Source organism: Pocillopora verrucosa, chromosome 5, assembly GCF_036669915.1.
Source record: "Pocillopora verrucosa isolate sample1 chromosome 5, ASM3666991v2, whole genome shotgun sequence".
Taxonomy (NCBI): domain Eukaryota; kingdom Metazoa; phylum Cnidaria; class Anthozoa; order Scleractinia; family Pocilloporidae; genus Pocillopora; species Pocillopora verrucosa.
The window spans coordinates 22,849,136-22,876,486 of record NC_089316.1 but is presented as its reverse complement, the minus strand read 5'-3'; the positions used below and the strand labels follow the sequence as shown (position 1 = coordinate 22,876,486).

Sequence of the window (27,351 nt, the reverse complement as noted above, 5' to 3'; positions counted from 1 at the left end):
TTTTTCTGTCAAAGACGGACCAATAGACAAAAAGCAACTTCCACCAGATGCGGAGCATTGTTTTCTTAATACAATCGAAAAACCTCACGGCATTAAGACACTTTTTGTAGTTGAAGTTTTGTAAAGAAGCAGCTCAAAAATAATTGACTTTAAAATGATTGTTTCTGTTTGAGCTCTGCTAAATGAAAGTTGTCTCGAATAAACTTCTTTTTATCGACTGGTAGCTAAAGCTATTACGCCATCTGTTCGTATGCATAAAATAATGGAAATGATGATTATTTATTCATCTCGCCTATGACATGCCATACGTTTCAGTTGGTGGGTCTAAGTAATTCGTACGCCTTTCACTTTGATGGACTAACTCGCTCATGTGTCAATCAACACGCATTATTATCATGCAAACCATCACTTTAGTGTCCAAATGTTCGAATTACAACATTTTAGAAGGAGCGGTGAGGTCAAAAGCTCTTTGTGCGAGACGTTCTTGGGTCATAATGATGTGCTCTGTGGGCGAGACATTCTACTCTCCCAGTATCTCTCCACGCTCATGGAATAATTGATTGTCTATTCTCGAATATTCCCGAGTTAGCTGCGATCTATTTAGTCAATCGAAGCTCGAAGCGTTTTGACCTATCGCATTTGAGCGGTGTCGAGAGAAATTTTCTTGTATAGTCCAGAATTATGGTTTATGCCATTTCCGCCTAACATTGCCCCAATTTAATTCCAAATTAATCGTTGTATTTTTGATTCACAACGATACTCCCTATTTTAGGAATGTGAAAACAAAATGGTTAAATGTAACTGATCCACAAAAGATCCAGCCATAGGGGTTTTTTCTGTTCTTTCTAAATTAGTTGTTTGTTTATTTATTGAAACATTTACGTATTCATCTACTTATTCATTAAGCAACAAATTTGAATGTCAGCCACTAATACTATTAGTATTATTTGTTACAGTACAATTTAACCGACAGAAAGAGCATTATTTATCGACAAACCTAACTACTTTATTAAACAACTTGTAATATTCCTATCAATGAGCGACTCTTAAATGAAGTAGAGTAATTATCCTTAAATAAACTTAAAGAAGCCCACTACAAACTACATCTTAGCTCAGTATTGACACAATCTCACAGTTGTCTCCAAAGTTCACCTAAATTAACAATCTTCCACAGTAGCTCTCTTTCGGTACAGCGTTCTGAAAAATCAGTCACTCCCGACAACAATAAGTACTACTGCTACATGACTCAGTCCTTATGTACAAAGTATTCCAGAAAATTCTGGAAGCTTACAACATAACTATATTGGTAGTGTTACATCATAACTACGAAACCTTGTAAAATGCTCTAGAAAGTTCCTTGGAATACATGGCCATTCTCGAAATTTATAGAAACTTATAATTTCAGTTATTATCCATAGCTTATTGTTAATAGTAATAATAATGTTTGATGAAAATTTTGTTAACTCAATAAGTAAAACGCCGAATATGAAATAATCATGCAGCAAGCGCAGAGAGTTAGCGTGCAAGAATCAAAAAATAAATACACACAGCTTTTTTTTTAAAGAAAAACGAGCCATGATTTCCTGGCATAAACTCCCGCCTTGTCTGTAACAGACTGTAACCTTATTCGAAGGACAGTCGTCAGCATACTGAGCCATTAGAAATTTAAATTGATAGATTGGTTTATGTCGTCGAATCTTGCCCGCATCTATCCGATTGCCGAGAGAATAACCTTATAATCATGAAGAAGTTAGGTTACGTTTACAACTAGTTGGGTGCTTAAACAAAGATGAACAGAATGACCTCTTTTAGCTGCAGATCGTAACTCAGACCGATCGCAACCGACTAATCGCTGTTAGCTAAGTGTTTGTACCAAGAAATTGACGGTCTTTTCCGGTTGGCTATATCCACTTATTTAAGTTAAGTGCGATTTCGATTCAAATTTAGCAAAAGACTGCAATTCGACTGCCCATATATCCCCAACCTCACTTGGATTGACCCGTGAGCTCTTCCTTGAACAGTTGTTCTTTATAGAAGATGGAAAAACGATATTCATTTTTCTTTTGAATCGCTCTTTGATCTGCAGATAGACAAGCAATATGAAATACGGTTCTTAGTACTAGTACTCGGATATCTATCGAAATACTAAAAGTTAATAATCAGTTTGATGTTTTTTCTTACCTGAGTGTTTCGCATACAGTGTAGAGCGAAAATCAGGAAACCCTGAAGCATAAATATGATTTCAAGATCATTAATTTTTACAATATGCCAATAAATTAGTCAGACATCTATTAAGATTTCCAAGAAGGAAGGAAAATTGCATATCTTATAATGGAAAAAGAAGTCTGTCTTCTCTTGCATAGTTAACAGCTTTTTGTTTTCAAAATTCCAAAAAATATCATATGACCATTGTAACGGTGTCTCACTTGGTTAGAAAGTAACATAATAGATATTGAACGATTTTGAGAGATATCATCGAACACTGACCTGAGCAGAGTTAAGTATGGTGAAGATGTAAGCGAAAGCTTTATGTACAGGCGAGAGGAGACCGAATAGCCACGTGACACCCAGCAAGGGAATCATCACCACGCTTGCTTTGATGCCAATTCTAGGAATTAAGAAAAAATATTCCATAACTTTCGTTGACAATGGATTTTCATTGTTAGATATAGTAAGGCCTGACTGATTAATGAAAGAGGAATTTTGAGGAATATAGCCTCACAGGAGGCTATATTGTTTTAGTTTTATGTTGTAAATCCTACCTTATTTGCTGAAGATGGTTGTCTTCCCCTGTTGGCTGCAACAAATTGGTCATCTCCCTTAAGACTCGTATGAGTATCAAGATGTTGAGCTGAAGAATACAATAGAAATAAATTGATTATCTAGATATGGTTATCGAGTAGCCAAAGCAGGAGAGGATCCTTGACAGAGACGTTACTAGTTTGGTAACAAGCTTGGGATAAAAGAGTCATTGACAGGAAATAGAACTCTCAACCGGGGTACCTAGATTATGAGCTTCGATTATCTGACAATGAGCTAAAGAAATAGCGAACTAAAGTGTCTAAACTGAATGAACTATGTCAAGTGAATCCTAGCGTTAAATTATATCAATTTACTATCTTCTACTCTTCCTGTTCAATGTATTTTTTTTAGTTATTCTTGCGCGAAAAAAATCTTTATATATCAATGTGAAACAGTGAGAAACCATCAACAGGGGGGAAGGAATTTTTTTTACTATGTACTAAAAGTTGGATAATTTATGAAGCTATCCTATGCTTGTAAATACACTGTCTCAACAGGTTTTTCTCGCTGTTAAAGGCCATCAATAGGTTAAAATCGACAAGCATCCTTGCAAACAGCAGTTACGTCCAAAGTTTGTTGTGAGTAAATAGGAAAAGAAAAATGGCTAACATTGTGTGGGGTCATATCATAAATATTTAAATCGTTTTTTAAAGAGCAGAGAAAAAAATCTTTAGCAGCAAGTAGTCCTGGTAAACCAATCACAATCACCAACACGTATCATAAACTCACAATTTCAATGAAAGCTACAAAGGCGACGAATATCCAGATCAGGTTGTTAGTCGAGGAAAGCCAGCAACTAAACTCGAAGAAGTGAAACACAGGAAAGAAACACAAATTTTTAGCGAATGAAATGATGCCAATTTCAAAATATGTGCAAAAACAAAACAAACAATTAAATGCAACAAATTAAAAGGAGAAGAGTAAGAGGAAACCCTTGAATTTTTTTCTTACTATTTATCACTCGTGTAGCTTTGTAACCCTTCTTTCCCAGCAGCGATGCCAAGTGACATGGCCACCATGATCACTGGAAGACCTACCCATAGAGAAAGGAAGGAAATCGTAAAACTTCGCTGGATGACAACATCATATTTGGTGATCCGAAAGCATGGTTACAGTCACTAGTGTATGTTGTGAAATAATGCACTTACCCCATGAGATGACGTGATACATGTACATCTTGCTGTTGATGTTGTAAACTTTCACAACGAAAAGGTAGAGAAATATTCCCTCTATAAAAATCCAACAGAAAGCGGCCATCAAGAAATACTGCATCAGAGCTGCTATTGTAACACAGGCAGCCTATGGAAAGAAAGAGTTTTCGTATACTTATGACGCTCCTTTCGACAAGATATTTACGGTGCAACGGGGAAATTCGTTCCATGGATAGAAAAAAGGGTCACTAACTTTGTTTTCTGTGGCGTTTATTCCGGCGAGGAAGATGATCTGTCCAGCTCCAAGGGACATAGAAGCACTCATTCGAATTTGAGAGAGAGGTTGACCAACATCTCTGATGAAATAGTAAAAAAAAAATAGTAATAATAGTAAAAATTAAAAAGAGTGAATTAGAGAAAAGCAACAACAACAATAACAACAACACACTAAAGACACTAAGCACAAGAAAGAAGAGAATTGAATTAATTATAATGTACAGTAAAATATGGCCAAAGAAATCAAGTAAAATTCTGACAGCAAATGAAAGAAAAAAACTCAGTAAATAGCTCCAGAAAGTACAAAAAAAGAAAGTATCACAGGGGAAATGACTAAACCCTAAGCAATTCATAAACAATGAAACTATGAGTTGTTCAAGCGTTCTTTATGGGGCATGGAATGTAATTTGAATTTTTGAGTTACCCGACATGCGTGTTTTTATTGGCATGGAGATTTGCATTGAGATCTCTTTTCTCTCTAGGATAGTTGAGGGAAGTCAAGAATCACCTTACTGATATTCAGATACATTACTTACGTGAGGCAAGAATAAAGTATTAATGTTAAAAGGATCCCGACGATGGAAAGGCTTAGTCCGACGTGGGTGATAATTTTCAGAGCTGTTTCGTCCTCTTCGGCGAGCTGTGTCAAAAAGAAAAAATTTAAATAAGAACATTGAGTTAGTTAAATGTTAGTTAAATTATTTTGGCTTTTGATTACCTTTGTGTTACCGTCGTAGTTCATTAAGACGGCAAAATGCGTCAAATGATTGCAGCTGCAAACTGTTTCTTCTGAGTTGCTTTTTAATGAAACTACATGGCATCCTTCCTCTGAAAAGCCTTCTGACCTAAAAAAAAAGTAAAGTTAACAAAGCGCACAAAATTAAACACTGTTTGGGGAAGAGGTGATGTTCGGTAATTTTACGTTATAGTTGTAGTGTCTTAGTTGGGAGAACATTTTAGTCGGACTTTACGAAAAAAGACAACATCTTAGCTACCAGGAAATTGTTAACCTGAACAATGAATAAATACTATACAATAATATATTGCAGTTTTTTACCTTGTGTTAAAGTCACTCCAAAACATACAGCGCTTCTCTGCTGTCGAAACCTGAAAATAGATTTTATCATGTCAAAATAAATCAAAACTTTTTTTTTTTGAATCTTTATTAAGTCATAAGATAAATAATCACATATCCTATGTTACAACATTAAAAGAAGGTATAAATATAAATTACAGAGAAAATCAAGATAAAAATTATAAGACTAGATTATGTTTAAAAATTAAGCGATTAACAAACGTGTTTTTGAACCTATCAGTGTTTATTTTAGGATGGTGACTTGTCTCTTTCCTCAGATTGTACTTGGTTAATTTCTTTTTTGGCATTATAGCTCTTAAAGGGTGTATTGTATTATTAAAAACATTCTTGAAGATACGCGTGTCCTGTTGAACTAACAATTCATAAACATTAATGTGATCGGATGTATACTTGCGCTTATAACATCGATCTAAGAAACATTGGATTGTTGTTAATTCGGAATTTACAGCGCCAAATACGGACAGCCCGTATAATATATTTGGTAGAACCAGATTTAGAAACAGATGGTCTATTTCGGCCTGATTGTACCCTTCTTTCCTTAAAGATCTTAAAATGAACAGGCACTTGTTTGCTTTAATTAGTTTTTCCCGAATATGTGTTATGAACCTACTGTCTTCCTGAAATGTTACCCCTAAAATAGTAAGCTCTTTTGTCTGTGGTATTCCAGACACCATCGGAAACTCTATTGTACAACCTTTCTTGCGGAAAATGATTTCCTTGCACTTAGATGGATTGCTACACATACCATTACTTCTAGACCACTGGGAAAACTGATTAATCAGTGCGATAGAATTGTCATTATCACCTATCACAGGCGAGATAATGGTTGTATCATCTGCATATTTTACCAGCACGCTCTTATTGTCCAAGTGTATCTCTAAATCACTGAGAAAGACATTGAACAAGTGCGGCCCGCTGACACTTCCTTGGGTGGTACCTTTGTTGACACTTTTCCATTTTCCAATAAACCCATTTCTAATGACTCTCTGCTGCCTGTCTTCCAAAACAATGCATAACAACTTATTTTAATTTTACCTTCAGATTTTCGAACTTTAGGATGACATTTACTCGCAACTTGTTTGGCTTGGGGTCCATAGCTATGGCCATTATCTTGGAGTTGATATAACTATGAAGGAAATTTATTTAAAAATAAATCAGAACCAAAGAAGTAACATCGTGTACCTTTGACATATTGAAGCGAATTTTTCATGAAGGTGGAATGGTCTGAGACAGGCAGGGAAACTTCCAACCCCAGTGAAGGTTTTGGAAAGTGTCTAAGTTCAGGTTAGTTGAACGTAGATCTTATGTGTTTCCGTGTTACGTATTTCCATGGAAAGCGACATACAATAATAGGAAAATAGCATCACCTTTTGTTGTCTGTTTCACTCCTGATAGCTTGATCTGTCAGAAGTAGGTCATGCAGATCCTTGTACACGAACGCAACTACCAATGATCCTTAACCCCCCAAAAACAACAAAAAAAGGAATCAAACAGCAAAAAGCACGCAATATTCAAATTTTCTTTAGGCTCTGAGGATGTGACACAGAAGGAAGGCGGATGATGAAAGAAAATAGACTATGTAAACTAATGAAGCTCATTCTTAAGGTTTTATCTCGATATATAAAATTCCACTAGAGAAATTAAGGGAACTAAAAGCTGTATAGGTAACACCTTATTTAATACGAACCATTTTCCTCAAAGTTTGAAGTGGCAATATTGATTCTCGTATGCCATTGTTGTACCTCAAAGCTGAAGTCACTCGCATTCAAGCGATAGGCTTTTTGAATTACCAAAACTGTCGGAAAAACAATACTTATAGACAACATACGTTTTGCGGTGTACTTTATAATCATATTGGATGGAAGTGTATTGTTTTTATTGTATTTACCCTTTCATGACTCTCCAACGAATAAAACCGATTTAAAAACGCTTTTTTAAAGGAAAACTGAATAAAAATGCGAGTAGTTCTACACGGACTAAAATTGTGAAAAATCATTTCTGAAATGTCGTTCCCCGTTTCAGCAGAGAAAATTAGCGTTCATTAGGGAGTTTTTACGAGTGCGCTTAAAAAGCAGGGATTTATATACATCGCACACGATATGCCAATTTTGAGCTCAGTGCATAGTATGAAGTAAAGGGAAATATTTGCAAGATTTGATTATTCCAGTAGTAATTTCTGCTCACAAATATAGTTTATTATTAAGGATAAATTGCAAAAACAGAGCGAGAAGAAGGGTTTTAAAATTTTGAAGGATTCCTTTTTTCTCTTCTTGATTGTTCAAGAATACCTCTAATTTTCCTCTCCACTGCAAAAAACTAAAGCGTCAAAGAAATTTAAAAAAACAAATGAGTCGATGACATACAACAACATTTCTAAAAGGTTAGGTTTACAGTGAGTTCTTACATCGTCTAGGAACTAACACAACTCAGTCCGTTGGTCAACAAGTCAGTAAGTAACAGAGGAATACAGTTCAAAACTAAACAGAATTGTAGGCCGTAACCTCACCTATTTTTGAGGAAACGAACCTCTCCAAAGGTCTCATTCCGCTCAGGTGTTGCTTGCCATAATTAAGGGCAAATTTCTCGAAGGCTTTTGCCACTTTAAAGATGGATATTCTTAGCCTTTTAACCTCTTCCATGCCAGCCTTGTCTTTTGTGACGATCTTAATTTTTATGATGAAATCTTCAAACATAGTTACAGCCTCCTACAATTACATAAAATATTTCCAGATCTTAATTAGCCTGTCTCGTATAGACAATTCGTACTAAGAATGCAGATAGAGCCTAGCCTGAGGCCTCAACTGATGTTTAGGGTTTCAATTGCTAGAAAACTCTTTTAGGAGCCTGAATTTTTATTATGAAAATTGTATACCTCTATGGTACTCCTTCTGGTATTGATCATTTCGTCAAATTCTAAAACATACTCATTTGCCTGGAATAAATAAATAAAAGAAGTGTCCGTCAAATTTATAAACCGTGCAGGTCCTGAAAAGAAACATGCAGAGACATATTTGGAACACATACCAGTGCCCTTAACAACGATGACAATGATGCTGTTTGCAATGGCGAGAGAGAGGACAGCGACGGCGACGGCAAAGACGACAATGGCGATGGCGACGTGGATGGCGACGGCGAATGCAATGGCAATGACGAGAGCGAGGACAAGGCTGAGGGCAATGGCGATGGCAATGTCGATGGCGACGGCGACGGCGACGGCGACGGCGACGGCGACGGCGACGGCGACGGCGACAGCGATGGCAATGGTGCTGTTTGCAATGGCGAGAGAGAGGACGGCGACAGCGACGGCGACGGCGAAGACGACAATGGCGATGGCGACGTGAATGGCGACGGTGAATGCAATGGCAATGACGAGAGCGAGGACAAGGCTGAGGGCAATGGCGATGGCAATGTCAATGTCGATGGCAATGTCGACGGCGAGGGCGACGGCAACAGCGATGGCAATGGTGATGGAGCTGGCGAGGGCAAGGGCGAGGGCGAGGGCGAGGGCGAGGGCGAGGGCGAGGGCGAGGGCGAGGGCGAGGGCGAGGGCGAGGGCGAGGGCGAGGGCGAGGGCGAGGGCGAGGGCGAGGGCGAGGGCGAGGGCGAGGGCGAGGGCGAGGGCGAGGGCGAGGGCGAGGGCGAGGGCGAGGGCGAGGGCGAGGGCGAGGGCGAGGGCGAGGGCGAGGGCGAGGGCGAGGGCGAGGGCGAGGGCGAGGGCGAGGGCGAGGGCGAGGGCGAGGGCGAGGGCGAGGGCGAGGGCGAGGGCGAGGGCGAGGGCGAGGGCGAGGGCGAGGGCGAGGGCGAGGGCGAGGGCGAGGGCGAGGGCGAGGGCGAGGGCGAGGGCGAGGGCGAGGGCGAGGGCGAGGGCGAGGGCGAGGGCGAGGGCGAGGGCGAGGGCGAGGGCGAGGGCGAGGGCGAGGGCGAGGGCGAGGGCGAGGGCGAGGGCGAGGGCGAGGGCGAGGGCGAGGGCGAGGGCGAGGGCGAGGGCGAGGGCGATGGCGAGGGCGAGGGCGAGGGCGAGGGCGAGGGCGAGGGCGAGGGCGAGGGCGAGGGCGAGGGCGAGGGCGAGGGCGAGGGCGAGGGCGAGGGCGAGGGCGAGGGCGAGGGCGAGGGCGAGGGCGAGGGCGAGGGCGAGGGCGAGGGCGAGGGCGAGGGCGAGGGCGAGAGAGACGGCGAGGGCGAGGGCGAGGGCGAGGGCAAGGGCGACGGCGAGGGCGAGGGCGAGGGCGACGGCGAGGGCGAGGGCGAGGGCAGTGCCCTTAACAACGATGACAATGATGCTGTTTGCAATGGCGAGAGAGAGGACAGCGACGGCGACGGCGAAGACGACAATGGCGATGGCGACGTGAATGGCGACGGTGAATGCAATGGCAATGACGAGAGCGAGGACAAGGCTGAGGGCAATGGCGATGGCAATGTCAATGTCAATGGCAATGTCGACGGCGACGGCGACAGTGATGGCAATGGTGATGGAGCTGGCGAGGGCGAGGGCGACTGCGAGGGCGAGGGCGAGGGCGAGGGCGAGGGCGAGGGCGAGGGCGAGGGCGAGGGCGAGGGCGAGGGCGAGGGCGAGGGCGAGGGCGAGGGCGAGGGCGAGGGCGAGGGCGAGGGCGAGGGCGAGGGCGAGGGCGAGGGCGAGGGCGAGGGCGAGGGCGAGGGCGAGGGCGAGGGCGAGGGCGAGGGCGAGGGCGAGGGCGAGGGCGAGGGCGAGGGCGAGGGCGAGGGCGAGGGCGAGGGCGAGGGCGAGGGCGAGGGCGAGGGCGAGGGCGAGGGCGAGGGCGAGGGCGAGGGCGAGGGCGAGGGCGAGGGCGAGGGCGAGGGCGAGGGCGAGAGAGACGGCGACGGCGAGGGCGAGAGAGACGGCGACGGCGACGGCGATGGCGATGACGGTGGCGATGGCGATGGCGAGTTTTCACTAGTAGCTGAAAAAGACAATATTTTAATAATTTGTCCCGTATTCTGTTGTTTGAATTGTAATTCCACCGATAAAATTCCATTATGCCTTATTAGACTTTTCTCAATCACGAGTTATTTCCTTGTAAACAACTTGCATTTTATTACTTATTCGAACCACATTATCCAATACCAAAAAATTCACATGGAACTGAATGCTACTGACAACGGCGAAGGAGACAACGGTAAGCGTGGCACCGATGCATTTTATTTTTTCTTGAGGGTTCTTAGACAATAAAGACAATAGACCATAAATAGTGTGATTTCAGATAATTTAGGTTTTATTTTTCTTTCTTTTTGGGTAAAGTAATGTGATATTTTCGCTATTTTAAAAGTTATGCTTTTTTTCCGTTATAAAACTGAAAGCGTTAGGAACACCAAGTGTCCAATCTCAACCCTCCCAACCAAAATAATAGTTCTTGCATTCTTCGCATGTCTATGTTTATCTTTTTAGTGAGCAGAATATCAATTAAATTCCAACTCAGTTTTGACTATTTTTAAAACAAAAGAATGTATCTACGCCCCGTGGTAACATAATTATGAGAACTGAGGCAACCCTTACTAACCTCGGTGCAGAATAGTGGTTGCTAGGTCGATCGAAGTGTTCGCAATATTCGAATTAGATGCAGGATGGTCAGTTTATTATGTTCACGGCACATTTTGCGCTACATTGAAATTAGCCCCTACAACTTTACAGTTCAAACGATTGGATATTAAAATAGTATGCAATAAACGTAAAAGTCATTCCCCTTTGCGAAGAACAAATAAGTCTACAAGTCTTCTGTATTTGTTTTATAAAACGATAATCGGCATGTATCTTAACTGACATGAGTCATTAGCACACAAAAGATATCGCACTTCACATTACCACGCGTTATCAACTAGCAAAGCAATTGGACTGATGATTCTTTGCAATTGGAATTCACTATCAGTTTCGTAACTGCTGTTACTCGTAATAGTGATAATACAGAACCGTCTGTAACTTTCCTCCGCTTTCAAGGTTAAAAGTTAGACATCTATATTTATCTATAGTTAGACATTTATATATTAAAACGTTCATTGAGATTGTTTAAAACATATTTTCATTTAAGCAAAGGTAAGTGTAAACTTGATCCTAACTTTCAGAGTATATATATATATTCTGTCGTGAGTATCACAAACGTTAGGAAAGAATGTTTTTGTTACGCTTAAGCGCTTCTAGAGCCTTTTAGTTTACTCAAAAGAACATTTAAGAAAAAAACAACAACAACGACAAGTTAACTCACCATTGGAAATCTCACAAATATAAGCATGCTGGTTTATCCAAATTTCCCTTTTAACACTACCAAACAAGCCCAGTTTGTCATTACTGAACCGCTTGTACATGAAACCAACGTCGTGTTCACCACTTGGCTCCCCTTGTCCCCATTTGGAAACAGTCAGCGGTTTCCCATTCACCCAGGTCCAATTACCGTCCTCTTTCATTAAACCAATACTCCATTTATTTTTACAGCTGGAAGTATTCCGCCTTTGAATCTCGTTATTGATGAAATTCCATTCTTCTTCGGTTTCAATGGAAATTAGGTCCCCTCCTTGACTCTGGCAGATATCTCTGTTCAGGCGCCAGTACCATCCATCCACCGAAATTATGTACCGAGAGTTTTTAAAAGTTATATTTGGGCATTCTACAACATGATAAAAATGAAGACAAAGATACTAATTATCACGATGACGATAAACAAAATGATAATTATAATAATCATGATAACATAATAAGATTATAATCACAATCACAATAATAAAGGGGAAAAATGAATGAGATAAAAAACGTGACTTATTCTTTAATTGATTCCTTTTTTCTAACATTGTTTTTTTTTAGTGTAAATTAATACAATACATCTTTCTTCGCTCCGGCGTGTGCAATCTCTGACCTGCTTTTCTGAATTGGTTGACTTCACATCAGCTAAGATGATCTATGAATTCATGTAATTTTGGTAGTTGAGTTTTTGAATAATAAATTAGTTCCTCGCTGAGCTGAGCGCCGTTGCTGTTGTTGTTGTTGTTGTTGTCGTTTTAAGGCGTGGATGCGCTTTTGTCTTACGCAATCTCTAATTGACAGGTGTCAGATTGTGACAGATACTTGTTAAAATAAATTGTTTCAAAAATTCTATGGAAGCCTTTTAAATCATCTTGTTCCCTACACTAAAAATATTTCGGTCAAGCCTCTCTTCAATTTGCATTACCTTAGTCTGTTTCAACTACCATTCACTCGCTCAAAATTTGTTCAGTTCATGGAGGATCTTGCCTTAATTATAACCTTAAATCATTAGGGTTGTTTTTAAAAACATTTCGTTGAGTTTAAGAGGAAAAAAAACTGTTATTCACCAGCCTAGGTCGGTCCCTTATTGGGAAAAACTGTGCACTCTGTCCTAAGTGCCGGTTCTCAAGACCCTGGGCACAGTATTACCCAATACGGACCTCTCGGCTGTGAATAACATATTTATCACTGACTCCTAAAAGAAACACACACAGACACACCCACGCACGCACACACAAAAAATAAAAATTCTTCGATGTGTTATGCTCAAAACAGCATGCATACACTCACTGACCTCAGTGAACACTTCTAATTTGTGTCACAGAAAAATTCAGTTTGCTAGATTATTTCAACCGTAGCACGCTCGACAAAAGTTGAGAAATGTACAATTTCCGTCGCTCTTTTTCCAGCTGCAGGCGATGCAAAAAAGGACAGTTCTAGAGTGATCAAATTGCTTCTTGAAACATGTGTCCCGGAAATTTTTATGGGTATTATGTTCAAACACTATTAGGCGCATGAAAGTTCATTTATCGCTTACACGTACAAGTTAGGTGAGCTGAGCATATTCTGTGAACAATATTTTTACTTTTAAGAATCAAGAGAAATTTTCATGACACAAGTGCAAGACTCTAATATTTCAGCACATAATATACTTTATGGTTGGAATGTGATCTTACCTACGGGCATCTCGCAAATGCAGGCACTTTCATTATTCCAAGAGATACCATTAAAGAGGCTTCCATTCTCGGATATTTCCGCGCAATTGTCGTTACTCTCTGGCTCAGAATATCGCCATTTCGAAATATTCAGATGTTGTCCACTCTCCCAAGTCCAATTCTCGTCTCTCTTCCTTAAACCAATATGCCATGCACTAGTATTCCCAGTACCACGCTTTTTAATCTCATTACTGATAAACTTCCATTCTTCTTCAGTTTCGATGGAGACTAAGTAACCTCCCTGGTACCAGCAGACATACCAGTTGAAATTCCATCTTGCTGCACTTTTCGAAAATACGTAAGAGGAGTTTTTGAAACAGGTTGCTTGGCACTCTATGAGAAAAAAGAAAGGAATGAATAAATAAACGAAAAAATGTATACTGATGATAACAATTGTGATAATGATAATGATGGGGACGAGAAAGTATTTTTTTTTGACACTATTAATTTTAATAACAAACAATGGGCATCAAAACCCTCTACATCACTGAAGCGAAAGGTTTTAAAACTGGAAATAAGGGAGATCAGGGTAATAGCACCGTTATTCTACGACTTTTTTGTTTTTCTTTTCAACTTACGTTTTGAATCACAATCTGATGTAGTCCCAACAGGAAGTCTGTAAGTCTATGGCTAATTATTATGATAATCAATCAGATATTATTTTTTTTCAACTTCAGTTCATTTTAAGGTGCATAAATGTTAAAATCGGAATTACAGTGCCTGACCCGTTCCTGGCATCTCCATCAAGAAATGAAGGATGACTGTAGGAAGTTTATGACCAATTATTGTGATAGTCAGTCAGATATTATCAATTTTTTTCCCGTTCACTTTAAGATACATAAATAATAAAATTGGGATTAAGCTGCCTCACCTGTTCCGGGCAAATCCACCAACAAATGAAAGATGACTGCAGAAGAGAAAACGAGCAAATGAATTGATTATTATCTCAAGAATAACATTTGAAACAATGAAATAGTTTATTAGATCTCGAGTTAGACTAGTACTAATGCAGATTATTTGTTACATACCCTTTGGCATCTACCCATGACTTTTATTACCTTCCCAAGGGTGCAGACGGATAAATGTTAAAAAATGCAGTATCTCCACAATTTATCAACCAGCTGAACAAAACTTTTTACATATAGAAAACATTTTTAAGTATACGGTAGACCTTCGCGAATGTCCTTCGAAAAACTTTTTTACACGGGCTATTCGGACTATTCGGACCAAACTATATAACATTGAAAAGGTGCGCTATTAAAAAAAAAATGCCTCGTTTTAGCTCGCAACAATTCGAAACGGACGATGCTTTATTAAGCGAATTAATCAGGTATCTATTCTGACCGCTCAAATAAAAATTCTGCTCAATTTCAATGTTGAGGGGTTGGTCTCCAAAATTTAGTGAGGATTTTTCCATATTCTTGGGAGTTACTAAACTATGGATCAGCAGACCGCGGAACCTCCACCATAGATTTTTTTATAAAAGAAGAGCAATGAGATTAGTATAAAGTTTGCTTTCGGGTACAAAGGAGAATAATTTAAAAGAGAAGTATGTTTTAATTGTCCATGACGTCCAACTTGGCGAGCATTCGGCAATCATCTACTCCGAGTGTTAATGACTGAACAACAATTTGAAAGCTCTAACAGTTTGGGCATCTGAATAGTGCCTCATCCGAAAGCTCTCAGAAAAGCTTTAGGCTGGAATTCATTGAACATGACCCTGGAATGAGGAACACCATCGTATCATTTCGGGGTGATCCATTAAACATGACTAATAATTTATTTATTATTTGAACTATACTTAAATTAAAAAAGAATCTCCATGTGGCTGTAAGGAGTTCAATTGCTGAATTTTAATTCGTAAAAATAATCAATTTCAAGGGTTGTTTGAATTATTTGACTCTGAGTGCACGTCATTTTAACCCCTCAGCTCATTCAGAAAAGCAGCAATCGAAATTAATGGATATTAATGGTGTTTTAATTTGCGATAAGAAAGGAAAAAGTACACCAATTGAACCATTTTTTTCCAAATACCGGATCGAATGTTAAACTTTGCATCTAACGCCAGTTTAAGTGGACCCTGATGATTAAGTTCGATCTCTTGTCTAAGCACGTCCAACGTTCAGCAGCTATCTGAAGTCGACAAGTTTTTTCCTTTTCACATCTTGTCATAGTGGTATAAAACGATAGCAACTAAGTTATCGTGTTCCTGTTATCCTAAATATGGCTGCTAAAGCTGTTGTGCAGACAACTATGACGCAAACAACATGACCACAGCATGAATGTCTCGCCTGTGCTTTGATCTTAAATTGCTTTGCACTATATGAAATCTAAAAGGCTTCAGGAATCCAATTTGTAAGAGATCCTTCTCCGATTACGAACTCAGAGTTTAATGCGGACACCTTTAGAATCTGGTTTGTTTTGTTTTAATCAACAGTGCCAATATCCGCCAACTGACATTTTCTTTCGGCCAAACTTCACAGGACGTTCAAAAATCGATATAAATGTTTTGCAAAAGGAAAATCAAGATATAATTAGGTGGCTACTATACTAGCGCACAACTTTTAAAAAGGTTTTGCTCTCTTTGTGGGATTCAGTTGTACTCATCGCGCAATTTTATAGCTACCGCACAACAAACAGGAATAACTAGCGTCGTACTTACCCACCACACAACATGTTAATAGAGTTTTGAAAATTTTTCCGGATTCAGTTCCATTCATCATCCACTTCATCATGGCCAAGATATGCAAAGGTTGCTGTTAAAAGGTATCGTTACACTAATATTTGATTCTCCCAACTTGAGAGTTGCGGATATACGGCATCTTATAAAACCCTTTTGCACGAGACAGAGTTTAATGCAAATTATGATCTCTGATAGCTTGTTCCCGACGTTTGTCTCCATTTTTTTTCCCGTCAAAGAGGCAACAATAGATAAAAGGCAGCTTGCACCAGATGTGAAGCATTGTTTTTCTTAATATAATCGGAAAACTTCACGGAATTAAAATACTCTTTATAATTCCAATTTTAGAAAGAAGCAGCTCAAAAATAATTGATGTTAAGAATGGTTATTTCTTTATCAGCTCCGCTAAATGAAAGTTTTCTTAAATCAACTTCTGTTTTATCAAACGGCAGCTAAAGCTAGCACGCCATCTGTTCCTATGCAGAAACGGAAATGATTATTGTTTATGCTGCCGTTTCAGTTGGTGGGTGGTGGTAATTATTTCGCAGGCCTTCAACTTTGGTGGATTAACTCACTCATGTGTTGATAACATGTATTAAGAGGCGATCTCTGTAAGAGCGGTCCAGGGCATTTCGCATCGAAAAAGAGTTTTCCCTAAAACTTTGCCCAATAAACTATTTTTGGTAACAAGTAAATAAAACCACATTAGTTTCTGGAAACACCTCAAAATAAAATTTTTAGAGCTCTCAAAAGTCAAAGCTGCAAAAGGCCCTTTTTTGACCTCTTGCGACATCGAAAATTTCAAAAGTTGAATAGCCCGGTCCTCGTATCACACCGCATACAACAAAAAATATTTTGTATTTTTAAAGTGTGTGATATATAAGGTGTATAAAATACATTTCAATTTTGATATTCGTTTATTCAGAGGCTCGTCATAATTTATTTAAAAACACTCGTTGGACAGCTTTCTGAAATTGGTTAAAAGTACTCTTTCTTTCTCGATTGATATTGCTCAAGTCCAGACCAGACCATTAAAAACTCCGCTTGATTTCTGCTAATAAGATGTTTGGCTGCAGAAAAATATAAAAACATCTTGCACTTATTGATTTTCTTCGCCGAGGTGACTTCGAACTTTTAGCGATATTGCAAGCGTGACAGCCGATTATGCAAATTAGTTCATTGAGCAAACTCCGACCGTTTTACGTGAGTAGCTCAATAAATCTTAGATTTTAACCATTTTAAGTAGAAAATATAGTAGGACAGAGCTTTAAAACCACACCGATTAATACTTTAAGCATTTTAAAAGGCCAAAATTTGACAAATTTTATTATCTCGTGACGAAAGACGTCAACAACAACGTATCGAATGTCATAATTTGATTAGCGCTCGCAAACTCTTTTTTAAAAATTTGGCTCCTGTTATTTCATATTTGAGTTCTGATGGCTTACGTTATTCAATCCTGTATGAACATTTCAAAATTAAACTACAGGATTCTATTTAGTGTAACCGGCGATAACAGCACACACTAAATTCACCGTGACCAGTGACTCTGTCACGTAATTCCATCGTGTAATTGTCCTGAATACTTAACGCGTCTAAATAAAGCAGCGATTTCTCGGATTTCTAGCTGAAAGGGAAAAAAATTATATTTGGTCGTCACATCTGTCTGCATAACAGTCTCTGTTCATAAGTTTGAAGAGTTCTTGTAAAAAAGATATCCCATTCGCATAACGGGTGGACGTCATAACTAGATTGCATAACAACTGCACTCCGAAATCATTTCCTCCATTTTTGCAAGAGGTGCTGCATTTGTATCTTGCATTTTGAATGCGAGCTCAAAATGTTCGCATATGTCTCTTAGCATCTTGATTTTGAGACTGGACAACCTTGCTTCTCTTGCCAACGAGCACACATCATAGATATCAAACATGATTGGATGTTTCAATCTTTCTCATCCATTACTGTGTTCCTTGCCTCTCTCAAACACCCTTCGTCTACATCAGACGCGGATGCTTCTATCAAGTGGTCGTGGCATCATCCGATTCTTGTTGTATTTTAGATCGTTGTTTAAGGCACAATCTCGAGAAGAAACCCTGAATCTGTATGTTGGATAACCACTCTGTTCTATCGAACATTCTCTCTCCATCTATTGTGCAAGCATTTCGCATATCCTTTCCTACTTTCTCTGGGTTTAGTTTCTGACAGTGTCTCATCCCATATTAAATTTCTGTTTCAAGTACTGCCTGACGTTTTTCGAAAGCCGTTCACTTGCACCTCTCTTATGAAGAGCCCATCCCATGGGAAGCTTTGATGTACTTGTCAAGGGTTCTGTGGCCACTGCAACCAGTTCAGTCGAACTTTCACCCTCTAATGACAATGACTGAAAGTAATGAACCCACTACCTCTTTACTTTGTCATAAAGACTTTAAGTCATGCTCGCAGGCACAGGACTTACATGATGAACTAGCTAGTTCATATGGAAGTCAAGGTCGGCCTGCGTCTTAAAATCTTCATCGCACTAGGTTCAGGGCATTGATAGGAACTACCGTCGTTGCCATCATTACTTTCTCCTGCTGATGCAGTTCGTCGAGCAGTAGTGGGGAAAAATGGAATCTCCTTCACCAGATCCGTCATTTTTTCTGTGGAAAAATTGTAATTTTAATTTTTCTCCAAATGCGCAGGCCCTCTTGTGTAAGTTGCTGAAAGTGGCAATCTTGATGTCCCAGCCCTCGTAGAGATGATACTAGTTTCTGTTGCGATAGCAACCTGCTTCATCCGATCTTATTCCTGAATTTCGTAACTTTATGGTGGCAAAGAGATTTTCTAGGACTGACAGCACTGAAAACCGGTCTTTTTTACAGCTGTTAAGAAGGTCTACTTATCAGGTTACTTCCAGGCTTTCCTCCTATCTTACAACAACGCTACTCACATGCCAATTTATTTCCCTCTTTGGAAACCATTCTGCTTGCTTTTCCCGGAACTTCATCGTCCAGTTAACTATTATAAATGCTTCATCTCCCTCCAAAGTATCGACAATTTGCCGCTCGTACTGATCCTGGTTTCTGCTCTCAGGATATACCCTCTCCATTCAAAGATCTTAGCGGCAGCATTTTTTGCTTCATACAGATAGTCTTCCGCTTGAAACCTACCCAATTGCATTGTGTACTCAGAAATAGCGCCTTTTACTTCTTCAAGAACACTCTTCAGCATCTCACAATCCTCTCACTTCACGTTGTGACTGTGACTGCATACTTTCTGAACTTCAGTGTCACCAGCATGGCTCAGTGCAAAGACCCTACATTGATCGGCACATTTTCTATCGTCCTCTTCGCAGTGATTACGGTATGTAGTCTTCAAATACAACTTGCTCTCCTGAAGCCTCTTCCGAACTTCTTTAAACTGGTCTTTTTCTGCTCCCACGCTTTCCAATTCGTCTATAATTTGGAGAAAATCCTTGAAACCATCCGTTCCCTCAGCTGCAGTATCGTGTAAACCTCTATAGAACGCCATACATCTTAGAAATGGCCTTTGACATTTGTAAATTGACAGAATACCGGCTCTTTAGCCCTTTGGAATCGCTACCAGGGTGTGTCGGATACTAACACGCTGAACTTTGGCTCAAGAACTTCCCATAAGTGTGCCTATGCTTCGCGCAGACCCACATTTTGCCATAACTGAGTCTTCTACATCGAACAGGCCAGCCCTTGAAAAGATAAGCTCTCCTTCCGTGAAATTATCTTTTGACAAATGGATTAAGCAGAGATGACTCTTTATTGAGTCAGTACTCTGAGGCAAGTTAAACAAACCGGAACTCCTCGTGAGTCTCCGAACGAAATTTCTGAGGAACGCGACTGAAATCAGGACTTCTTTTGGCGAATACCGCTTCAAGAATTTAGTGTTATTAATCCCAAGCAAACCGGTACCGAAAGAGACATATGAATTACAGCTAATACAATTACGCACTTTACAGTAAAGATATAGCTAATTGTTGGAAAAATGAGGTCACACGTAACGTAATAATTTATTTCCTCAAAAATCGCGGGGTCCTTTTCCACAAGAACTCCCTAGAGTTCTGAATAGAAACTTTCATAAAGACAGGTGTGCAGACAAAATTTCTCTTCTTCCTGCCGACCAGAATTCGGATCCAAAAGGCGATGTTATCGCTACTTTATTAAGAAGGGAGAAGCAATTGAGTATAATTACACATGTACAATTGAATTATGTGACAGTGGTCACGGTGTATTTCAGTGTGTGCTGTTATCGCCGGTTACACTAAATAGAATCCTGTTGTTTGGTTTTGAAATGTTCATACAGGTTTGAATAACGTAAGCCATCAGAACTCAAATATGAAATAACAAAAGCCAAATTTTAAAAAGGGGTTTGCGAGCGCTAATCAAATTATGATATTCGATACGTTGTTGTTGACGTCTTTCGTCACGAGATAATAAAATTTGTCAAATTTTGGCCTTTTAAAATGTTTAAAGTATTAATCGGTGTGGTCTTAAAGCTCTTTCCACTATATTTTCTACTATATTTTCTACTTAAAATGGTTAAAATCTAAGATTTATTGAGCTACTCACATAAAACGGTCGGAGTTTGCTCAATGAACTAATTTGCATAATCGGCTGTCACGCTTGCAATATCGCTAAAAGTTCGAAGTCACCTCGGCGAAGAAAATCAATAAGTGCAAGATGTTTTTATATTTTTCTGCAGCCAAACATCTTAATAGCAGAAATCAAGCGGAGTTTTTAATGGTCTGGTCTGGACTTGAGCAATATCAATCGAGAAAGAAAGAGTACTTTTAACCAATTTCAGAAAGCTGTCCAACGAGTGTTTTTAAATAAATTATGACGAGCCTCTGAATAAACGAATATCAAAATTGAAATGCATTTTATACACCTTATATATCACACACTTTAAGAATACAAAATATTTTTTTTTGTATGCGGTGTGATACGAGGACCGGGCTATTCAACTTTTGAAATTTTCGATGTCGCAAGAGGTCAAAGAAGGGCCTTTTGCAGCTTTGACTTTTGAGAGCTCTAAAAATTTTATTTTGAGGTATTTCCAAAAACTAATGTGGTATTACTTACTTGTTACTAAAGATAGTTTATTGGGCAAAGTTTTAGGGAAAACTCTTTTTCGATGCGAAATGCCCTGGACCGCTCTTACAGAGATCGCCTCTTAATATTTTTACAGCACGGCAAATTCCGAGTCAAAGGATTCCTTCTCGATTTTCTTAGACCGTGAACTCGATGTGAGTTTACGTAAAGTTGATCGTTAATTAATCAAAAAACCAACGGAGGCCAACGGTCATAGTTTAGCGTTCAGCCTACAAAACAACTCTTCCATGCAATAGCGTCATGCAGACCATTACTTTTGTGTCCAGATGTTTGAATTCCAACATTTTAGAAGGAGCGGTGGGCTCAAAATATGAATCGAAGCTTGAAACGTTTTGAGATATCACTTCTTCCGCCTAAATCGCACGCTTCTTCATCCATGCTGATTTATAAAGAGGTGCAATGTAGTTTAGGTTGTTGTAAACCGAGTTAGACACATCTACATGTTCAACTCCTTCTTTCGCTGGTTGAAATTCCTCTTCAATCCTAGCCTCTCCGTTGTAGTGATATTTGAAAGCTAGGCCCTCGGAAATTTTCCGCATTTCTATCGCTGAGCTTTTTCCCGTTAAATTGTCTACTCTGTGTAAAAGTTCTTTAATCGCTGTTTAATGAACTTTGCGCAAGAGAATATAATCTCTTGGTTAATGCCATTTACGGCTAGCATCGCCCCAATTGAATTCCAGATTATTCGATGTATTTTCGATTCAAAATGCTACTTCTTATCTTAGGGATGCGAAAAAAAAAGAAAAAAGAATAAAACTGGCAAATATAACTGATCAAAAACGATCCAATCATGCGGGTTTTTCTGTCCTTTTAAATTAGCTGTTTATTTATTCAACCATTTGCGTATTCATTTATTTGTTCATTAACAACAACTTTGAATGTCAACTTAATTTTTTTTATTTTTTTTTTAATTTAATAAACATTTATTGAAGAAACATTTGTACAAAACTAAACTTACATTACATTACTCTACTTACATTACTCAACATCACTCTACTTATTACATTACTGTACTTATTGGATTGGTCACTTTTACTTATTTCTTACTTATACTAACAGTCACTTAGTAACAGTCACTTACAGCGTCATGTTACTTACATAACGTTACTAAACAGAACATGACTTACAATACATTACAATACAAAACTCGCAATTCGCTAATTAAGCTCACTTGCCTTCCTATAATTACTTAAGTACTTTACTAAACGGCACCTTAATTACCTTCTACGAACACTACAAAGTAAATTTAGAGACAGGGTTGGTAGAAAGAAAAGATAAGATTTTGGGCTTTGATTTAGTGTGTCTGTTTAAATTGGCTGGTTAAATCAGGAAAAAAAGGCTTGGCGGGAAAATCTGTGAATTAGGGATGAGCTTCTTTAAATTCCTGCATGTTTGGTTTCTTGTCGAAACATTTTCAAGGGTAAATGAATAATTAGATTAATTAGATTAAATAGATTTGATTAGAATAATTAGAATAATAATGAAAAGGTGTAGTCTGTGTCTTGGGAAATCGGTTTGGTGAGTTAAACGGGGGATGTCGTTAAAAGTTATTTGTTTATTTGAAAAAGTAATGTCGGTGTCATTTTCCTGGTTGAACCATGATATGGCTTTGAACGTCAACTTTAGCTGCTACTACTATGGGCATTTTTTTGTTACGGTACAATTTAACCAACAGAAAGAACACTATTAAACAACTTTAATATTCTTACGAGGGAGCGACTCTAAAAGGAAGTACACTTTTATGCTAAATAAACTTATTTAAGCCCACTACAAATTACATCTTAGCTCACCACTGACACAATCTCACAGTTGTCTCCCAAGTTCCTCGAAATTAACAATCTTCCTCAGTAGCTCTCTTTCATTAGAACTCTCTGAAAAATCAGTCACTACCGACAACAACAACTACTACTGCTGCACGATTGAGTCCTTTGTACAAAGTGTTCCAGATAATTCCAGAAGCTTACAACAACCATTTTGGTGGTGTTACACCATAGCTAGGCAATCTAATAAAATATTGCAGAAAGTTCCTTTGTATGCATGTCAGCATGACTACGTATTCTAGAAATTTCTAGAAACTGATAATTTCAGTGACTATCCATAGCCTATAGTTAAAAGTAATAACAGTTTTTAGATATATGAAAATTCATTAATTCATTCATCTTCATCAGTAATAATAGTGTTTGATAAGAAGTTTATAAACTAAGTAAGTGAAACAAAGCAGTCATCAGCATACGGAGCCATTAGGAATTTAAATTTATAGATTGGTTTATTTCGATGATTCTTGCCTGCAAATATACGATCGTCTAGAAAATAAACTTATTATCATAAAAATGATAGGTTACAAAGACATCCAGTTGAATGCTTAAACAATAATGCAGACACAGACCTCTTTTTACCAGCAGATCGTAACTCAGACCGATCGTAAGCGACTTATTGCTGTTAACTAAGTGATTGTTCTAAGTATTTGGTTGTTATTTCCGATTGGCTGAATCAAGTTATTTAACTTAAGTACAATTTCGATTTAAATTCAGCACATGACTGCAATTAAATTGCCCATACATTCCCAACCTCATTTGGATTGACCTGTGGGCTCTTCCTTGAGGAGTTGTCCTTTATAGAAGATGGAAAAACGATGTTCATCTTTCTTTTGAATCGCTCTCTGATCTGCAGATAGACGAGCAACACGAAATATGGTTCTTAGCACTCGAATATTTATTGAAACACTAAAACTTGATGATATAAAGTTAATAATCAGTTCAATGTTTTTTCTTACCTGAGAGCGAAAATCAGGAAACCCTGCAGCATAAAAATGATTTCAAGATCATTAATTTCTACAATATGCAAACAAATTAGTAAAATATCTATTAAGATTTCCAAGAAGGAAGGAAAATTAGACATCTTATAATTGAAAAAGAAGTCTGCCTTCTCTTGCATAGTTGACACCTATTTGTCTTAAAAATTCCAAAGAAATGTAATCTGACCATCCTAATGGTGTCTCACTTGGTCAGAAAGAGATTAATGTCTTTTTACAGTTACCATCGAATACTGACCTGAGTAGAGTTAAGTATGCTGAAGATGTAAGCGAAAGCTTTATGTACAGGCGAGAGGAGACCGAATAGCCACGTGACACCCAGCTGGGGAATCATCACCACGCATGTTTTGATGCCAAGACTAGGAGTTAGAAAAAAACATTCTTTTACTTTCCTCTGACAATGAATTTTCATTGTTAAAAATTGTGATGCCTTACTGATTACGGAATAAGGGGGCTAGGCAAATATAGCTCCACAGGGGGGCATGGCAATCTCTTCCACTATTTGGTTTTAGTTTTATGATGTGATTCTCACCGTATTTGCTGAAAATGGTGGTCTGCCCCTGTTGGCTGCAACAGATTGGTCATCTCCCTTATTACACGTAGGAGTATCAAAATGTTGAGCTAAAGTATACAAAAAAAGGTGATTATTTAGATATGGATGTCGAATAGCCAAAGCAGGGGAGGATCTTTGACAAGGAAGTTATTAATTCGGTAACAAGCGTGGGATGAAGAGTAATTTACAGGGAATAGATCCTCCAACTGGGGGACCAAGATTAGGAGCTTCGATCCTCTGCCAATGAGCAAAAGAAATCGCGCACAAAAGTGTCTAAACTGAAAGAACCATGCCAAGTAAAGCCTTATGTTAAATTATAGAAATTACATAAATATATCCTACTCTTCCTGCTCCTTTCACGTTTTTCATTTTTTTTTTTGTTTTTTGTTTTTTTCATGAGTTATTTTTGTGTTGAAGGAAGGGGGAGAAGTCTTTTTTCATACTGTGTAGTAAAAGTTGGAGAATTTATGAAGCTATCTTATGCCTGTGAGGACATTGTCTCCACAGGTTTTTCTCGCTATTGAAGACCATCAGTAGGTTAAAATTGACCAGCATCCCCGCAAACAGCGGCCACGTCCAAAGCTTTTTGTGAGTAAATAAGAAAAAAGAAAATGATAAATATTGTCTTGGGTCATATTATAAATACTTAATTCGTTTTAAAGAGCAGAGGAAAAAATCTTTAGCAGCAATTAGTCCAGGTATACCGATCACAATCAGTAACACTAATCATTAACTCACAACTTCAATAAAAGCCACAAAGGCGACAAATATCCAGATCAGGTTGTTAGTCGGGGAAAGCCAGCAACTAAACTCGAGGAAGTGAAAAACAAGAAAGAAACACAACTTGTTAGAAAATAAAATGATACCGATTTCAAACTATATCCGAAAACAAAACAAAGAATTAAATCAAACAAATTAAAAGGAGAAGAGCAAGAAGAAACCCTTGAATTTTTTTCTTACTATTTATCACTCGTATAGCTTTGTAACCCTTCTTTTCCAGCAGCGATGCCAAGTGAAATGGCCACCATGATCACTGGAAGACCTACCCATAAAGAAAGGAAGGAAATCAAAACATTTTACTGCATGACAACACCAGCTTTGGCGATCTGAAAGCATGGTTACAGTTAACAGTGCATGTTTTAAAATAATAAACTTACCCCATGAGATGACGTGATACATGTACATTTTGGTGTTAATGTTGTAAACTTTTACAAGGAAGAAGTAGAAATAAATTCCCTCGATCAGCATCCAACAGAAAGCGGCCATCAAGAAATACTGCATCAGAGCTGCTATTGTTACACAGGCAGCCTGTGGAAAGGACGAGTTTTCGTATAATTCTTAACGTGCTTCTTTCGATAAGATATTTGCGGTGCAAAGACCAAATTCATTCTATGGATAGAAGGAGAGGCTACTGACTTTGTTTCCTGTGGCGTTTATTCCAGCCAGGAAGATGATCTGTCCAGCTCCAAGGGACATAGAAACACTCAGTCGAATTTGAGAGAGAGGTTTACGAACATCTCTGGTAAAATAATATTAAAAAGAAGAAGAATGAATGAAACAAAGGCAGCAACACAGAGGAAAATATGGCAAAAAAAAAAACTAAATCTTGACAGCGAAGGAAAGAAGAAAGTCAGTAAATAGCTCAAGAGAGGACAAAAAGGAAAATATTACGAAGAAAATGTCTAAAGCCTAAAAAATTCATAAAAAGTGAAACCATCAGTTGTTCAAAAGTTCGTGACGGGGCATGAAATGTAGCTTGAGTTTGTGAATTATCCGACATGACTGTTCTTGCTTGCATGGAGATTGGCATTGAGATCTCTTTTCTTACCAACATAGTTGAGGGGAGTTAAGAATCTACCTCATTATTAATCGAGTACATTGCTTACGTGAGGCAGGAATAAAGTATTAATGTTAAAAGTATCCCGATTATGGAAAGGCTCAGTCCCACGTAGGTGGCAACTTTCAGAATTGTTTCGTCCTCCTTCGTGAGCTGTGTAAAGAAAAGAAAAATTAAAGGACAACATTGAGTTAGTTCATTGAGCCCATAAAACTATTAAGAAAGGAAAAAATAACTTTATTACCTTTGTGCTACCGTCGTAGTCCATTAAGACAGCAAAATGCGTCAAATGATTGCAACTGCAAACTGTTTCTTCTGAGTTACTTTTTGATGTAATTACATGACAACCTTCCTCTGAAAAGCTGTCACACATCAAAAAAAAAGTTAAGTTGAAAAAATCATTCATTGTGTGGGGAAGAAGTATTATCCGACAATTTTACGCTAAGATTTTCTTCCATTGTAGTTATAGTTGCGAGAACATTTTAAGCAGACTTCCCCTCTCTAAAAACGAGAACATGTTGGCTTCCAGGAAAGTGTTCATCTGCGCAAAAACATCTGACAAAGTTCATTTTTTCTCCTCCATACCTAATTTAATTTCAAAAGGAATAAACATATTGATAAAATTATAATAAATTATTATTGTTGTAGTTTTTTTACCTTTTTCTGAGGCCACTCCAAAACATACAGCGCTTCTCTGCTGTTAAGACCTGAAAACAGATTTTATCTCGTCAGAATAAATCAAAACGACGCATAGCAGCTAATATTCATGTTACCTTTAGGTTTTTGAACTTTAGGATGACATTTTCTCGCAATTTCTCTGGCTTGGGGTCCATAGTTACTGCCATTATCCTAGAATTGATATACCTATGAAGAAATTGTATTTAAAAATGGACCAGAACCACCGAAGCAATATTACATATTTTTGGTAGATTCAAGTGGCCAATTTTTCATGAAGGTGGAATGGTCAGAGACAAGCAGGGAGTCTTCCAACCCTAGTTAGGGTTTTTGGAAAGTGTGTCAGTTCAGTTTCGTTGAACTAAGATCTTATGTGTTTCC

General features: G+C 38.7%; 5 protein-coding genes across 5 annotated transcripts in view; 2 read left to right on the top strand and 3 right to left on the bottom strand.

Moving 5' to 3' along the window:
• The window catches only part of LOC136280913 (uncharacterized), a 78,238-nt gene that overhangs the window by 10,851 nt on the left and 40,036 nt on the right, over positions 1 to 27,351 (top strand). The window lies entirely within an intron of this gene.
• On the bottom strand, positions 853 to 8,478 carry LOC131800249 (adhesion G protein-coupled receptor L4-like). Its single transcript, XM_066166727.1, has 17 exons — positions 8,350 to 8,478; positions 8,198 to 8,257; positions 7,832 to 8,030; positions 7,013 to 7,120; positions 6,693 to 6,780; positions 6,361 to 6,451; positions 5,287 to 5,336; positions 4,948 to 5,074; positions 4,766 to 4,869; positions 4,207 to 4,309; positions 3,951 to 4,101; positions 3,754 to 3,835; positions 3,532 to 3,598; positions 2,763 to 2,851; positions 2,488 to 2,608; positions 2,182 to 2,223; positions 853 to 2,080 (listed from the first exon to the last, which is right to left on the bottom strand). The coding sequence occupies exons 2-17, from the start codon at positions 8,225 to 8,227 to the stop codon at positions 1,916 to 1,918; spliced, it is 1,617 nt and encodes a 538-aa protein (XP_066022824.1). The 5' UTR covers positions 8,228 to 8,257; positions 8,350 to 8,478; the 3' UTR covers positions 853 to 1,915.
• Positions 8,357 to 10,516, top strand: LOC136280803 (protein qua-1-like; the record flags this gene model as incomplete). Its single annotated transcript, XM_066166511.1, has 2 exons — positions 8,357 to 9,521; positions 9,801 to 10,516. Coding segments are annotated over 2 exons (1,881 nt in total), but the record flags the coding sequence as incomplete, so codon positions are not given.
• Positions 11,225 to 14,328, bottom strand: LOC131771893 (macrophage mannose receptor 1-like). The gene is made up of 5 exons (XM_066166510.1): positions 14,319 to 14,328; positions 14,162 to 14,197; positions 13,252 to 13,623; positions 11,544 to 11,942; positions 11,225 to 11,304 (listed from the first exon to the last, which is right to left on the bottom strand). Exons 1-5 carry the CDS (start codon positions 14,326 to 14,328, stop codon positions 11,225 to 11,227), a joined length of 897 nt encoding a protein of 298 aa, XP_066022607.1.
• On the bottom strand, positions 22,000 to 27,107 carry LOC131769997 (latrophilin-like protein LAT-2). The gene is made up of 12 exons (XM_066166731.1): positions 27,069 to 27,107; positions 26,953 to 27,002; positions 26,540 to 26,657; positions 26,345 to 26,448; positions 25,875 to 25,977; positions 25,616 to 25,766; positions 25,419 to 25,500; positions 25,197 to 25,263; positions 24,438 to 24,526; positions 24,144 to 24,264; positions 23,867 to 23,889; positions 22,000 to 23,757 (listed from the first exon to the last, which is right to left on the bottom strand). The coding sequence occupies exons 2-12, from the start codon at positions 26,976 to 26,978 to the stop codon at positions 23,730 to 23,732; spliced, it is 912 nt and encodes a 303-aa protein (XP_066022828.1). The 5' UTR covers positions 26,979 to 27,002; positions 27,069 to 27,107; the 3' UTR covers positions 22,000 to 23,729.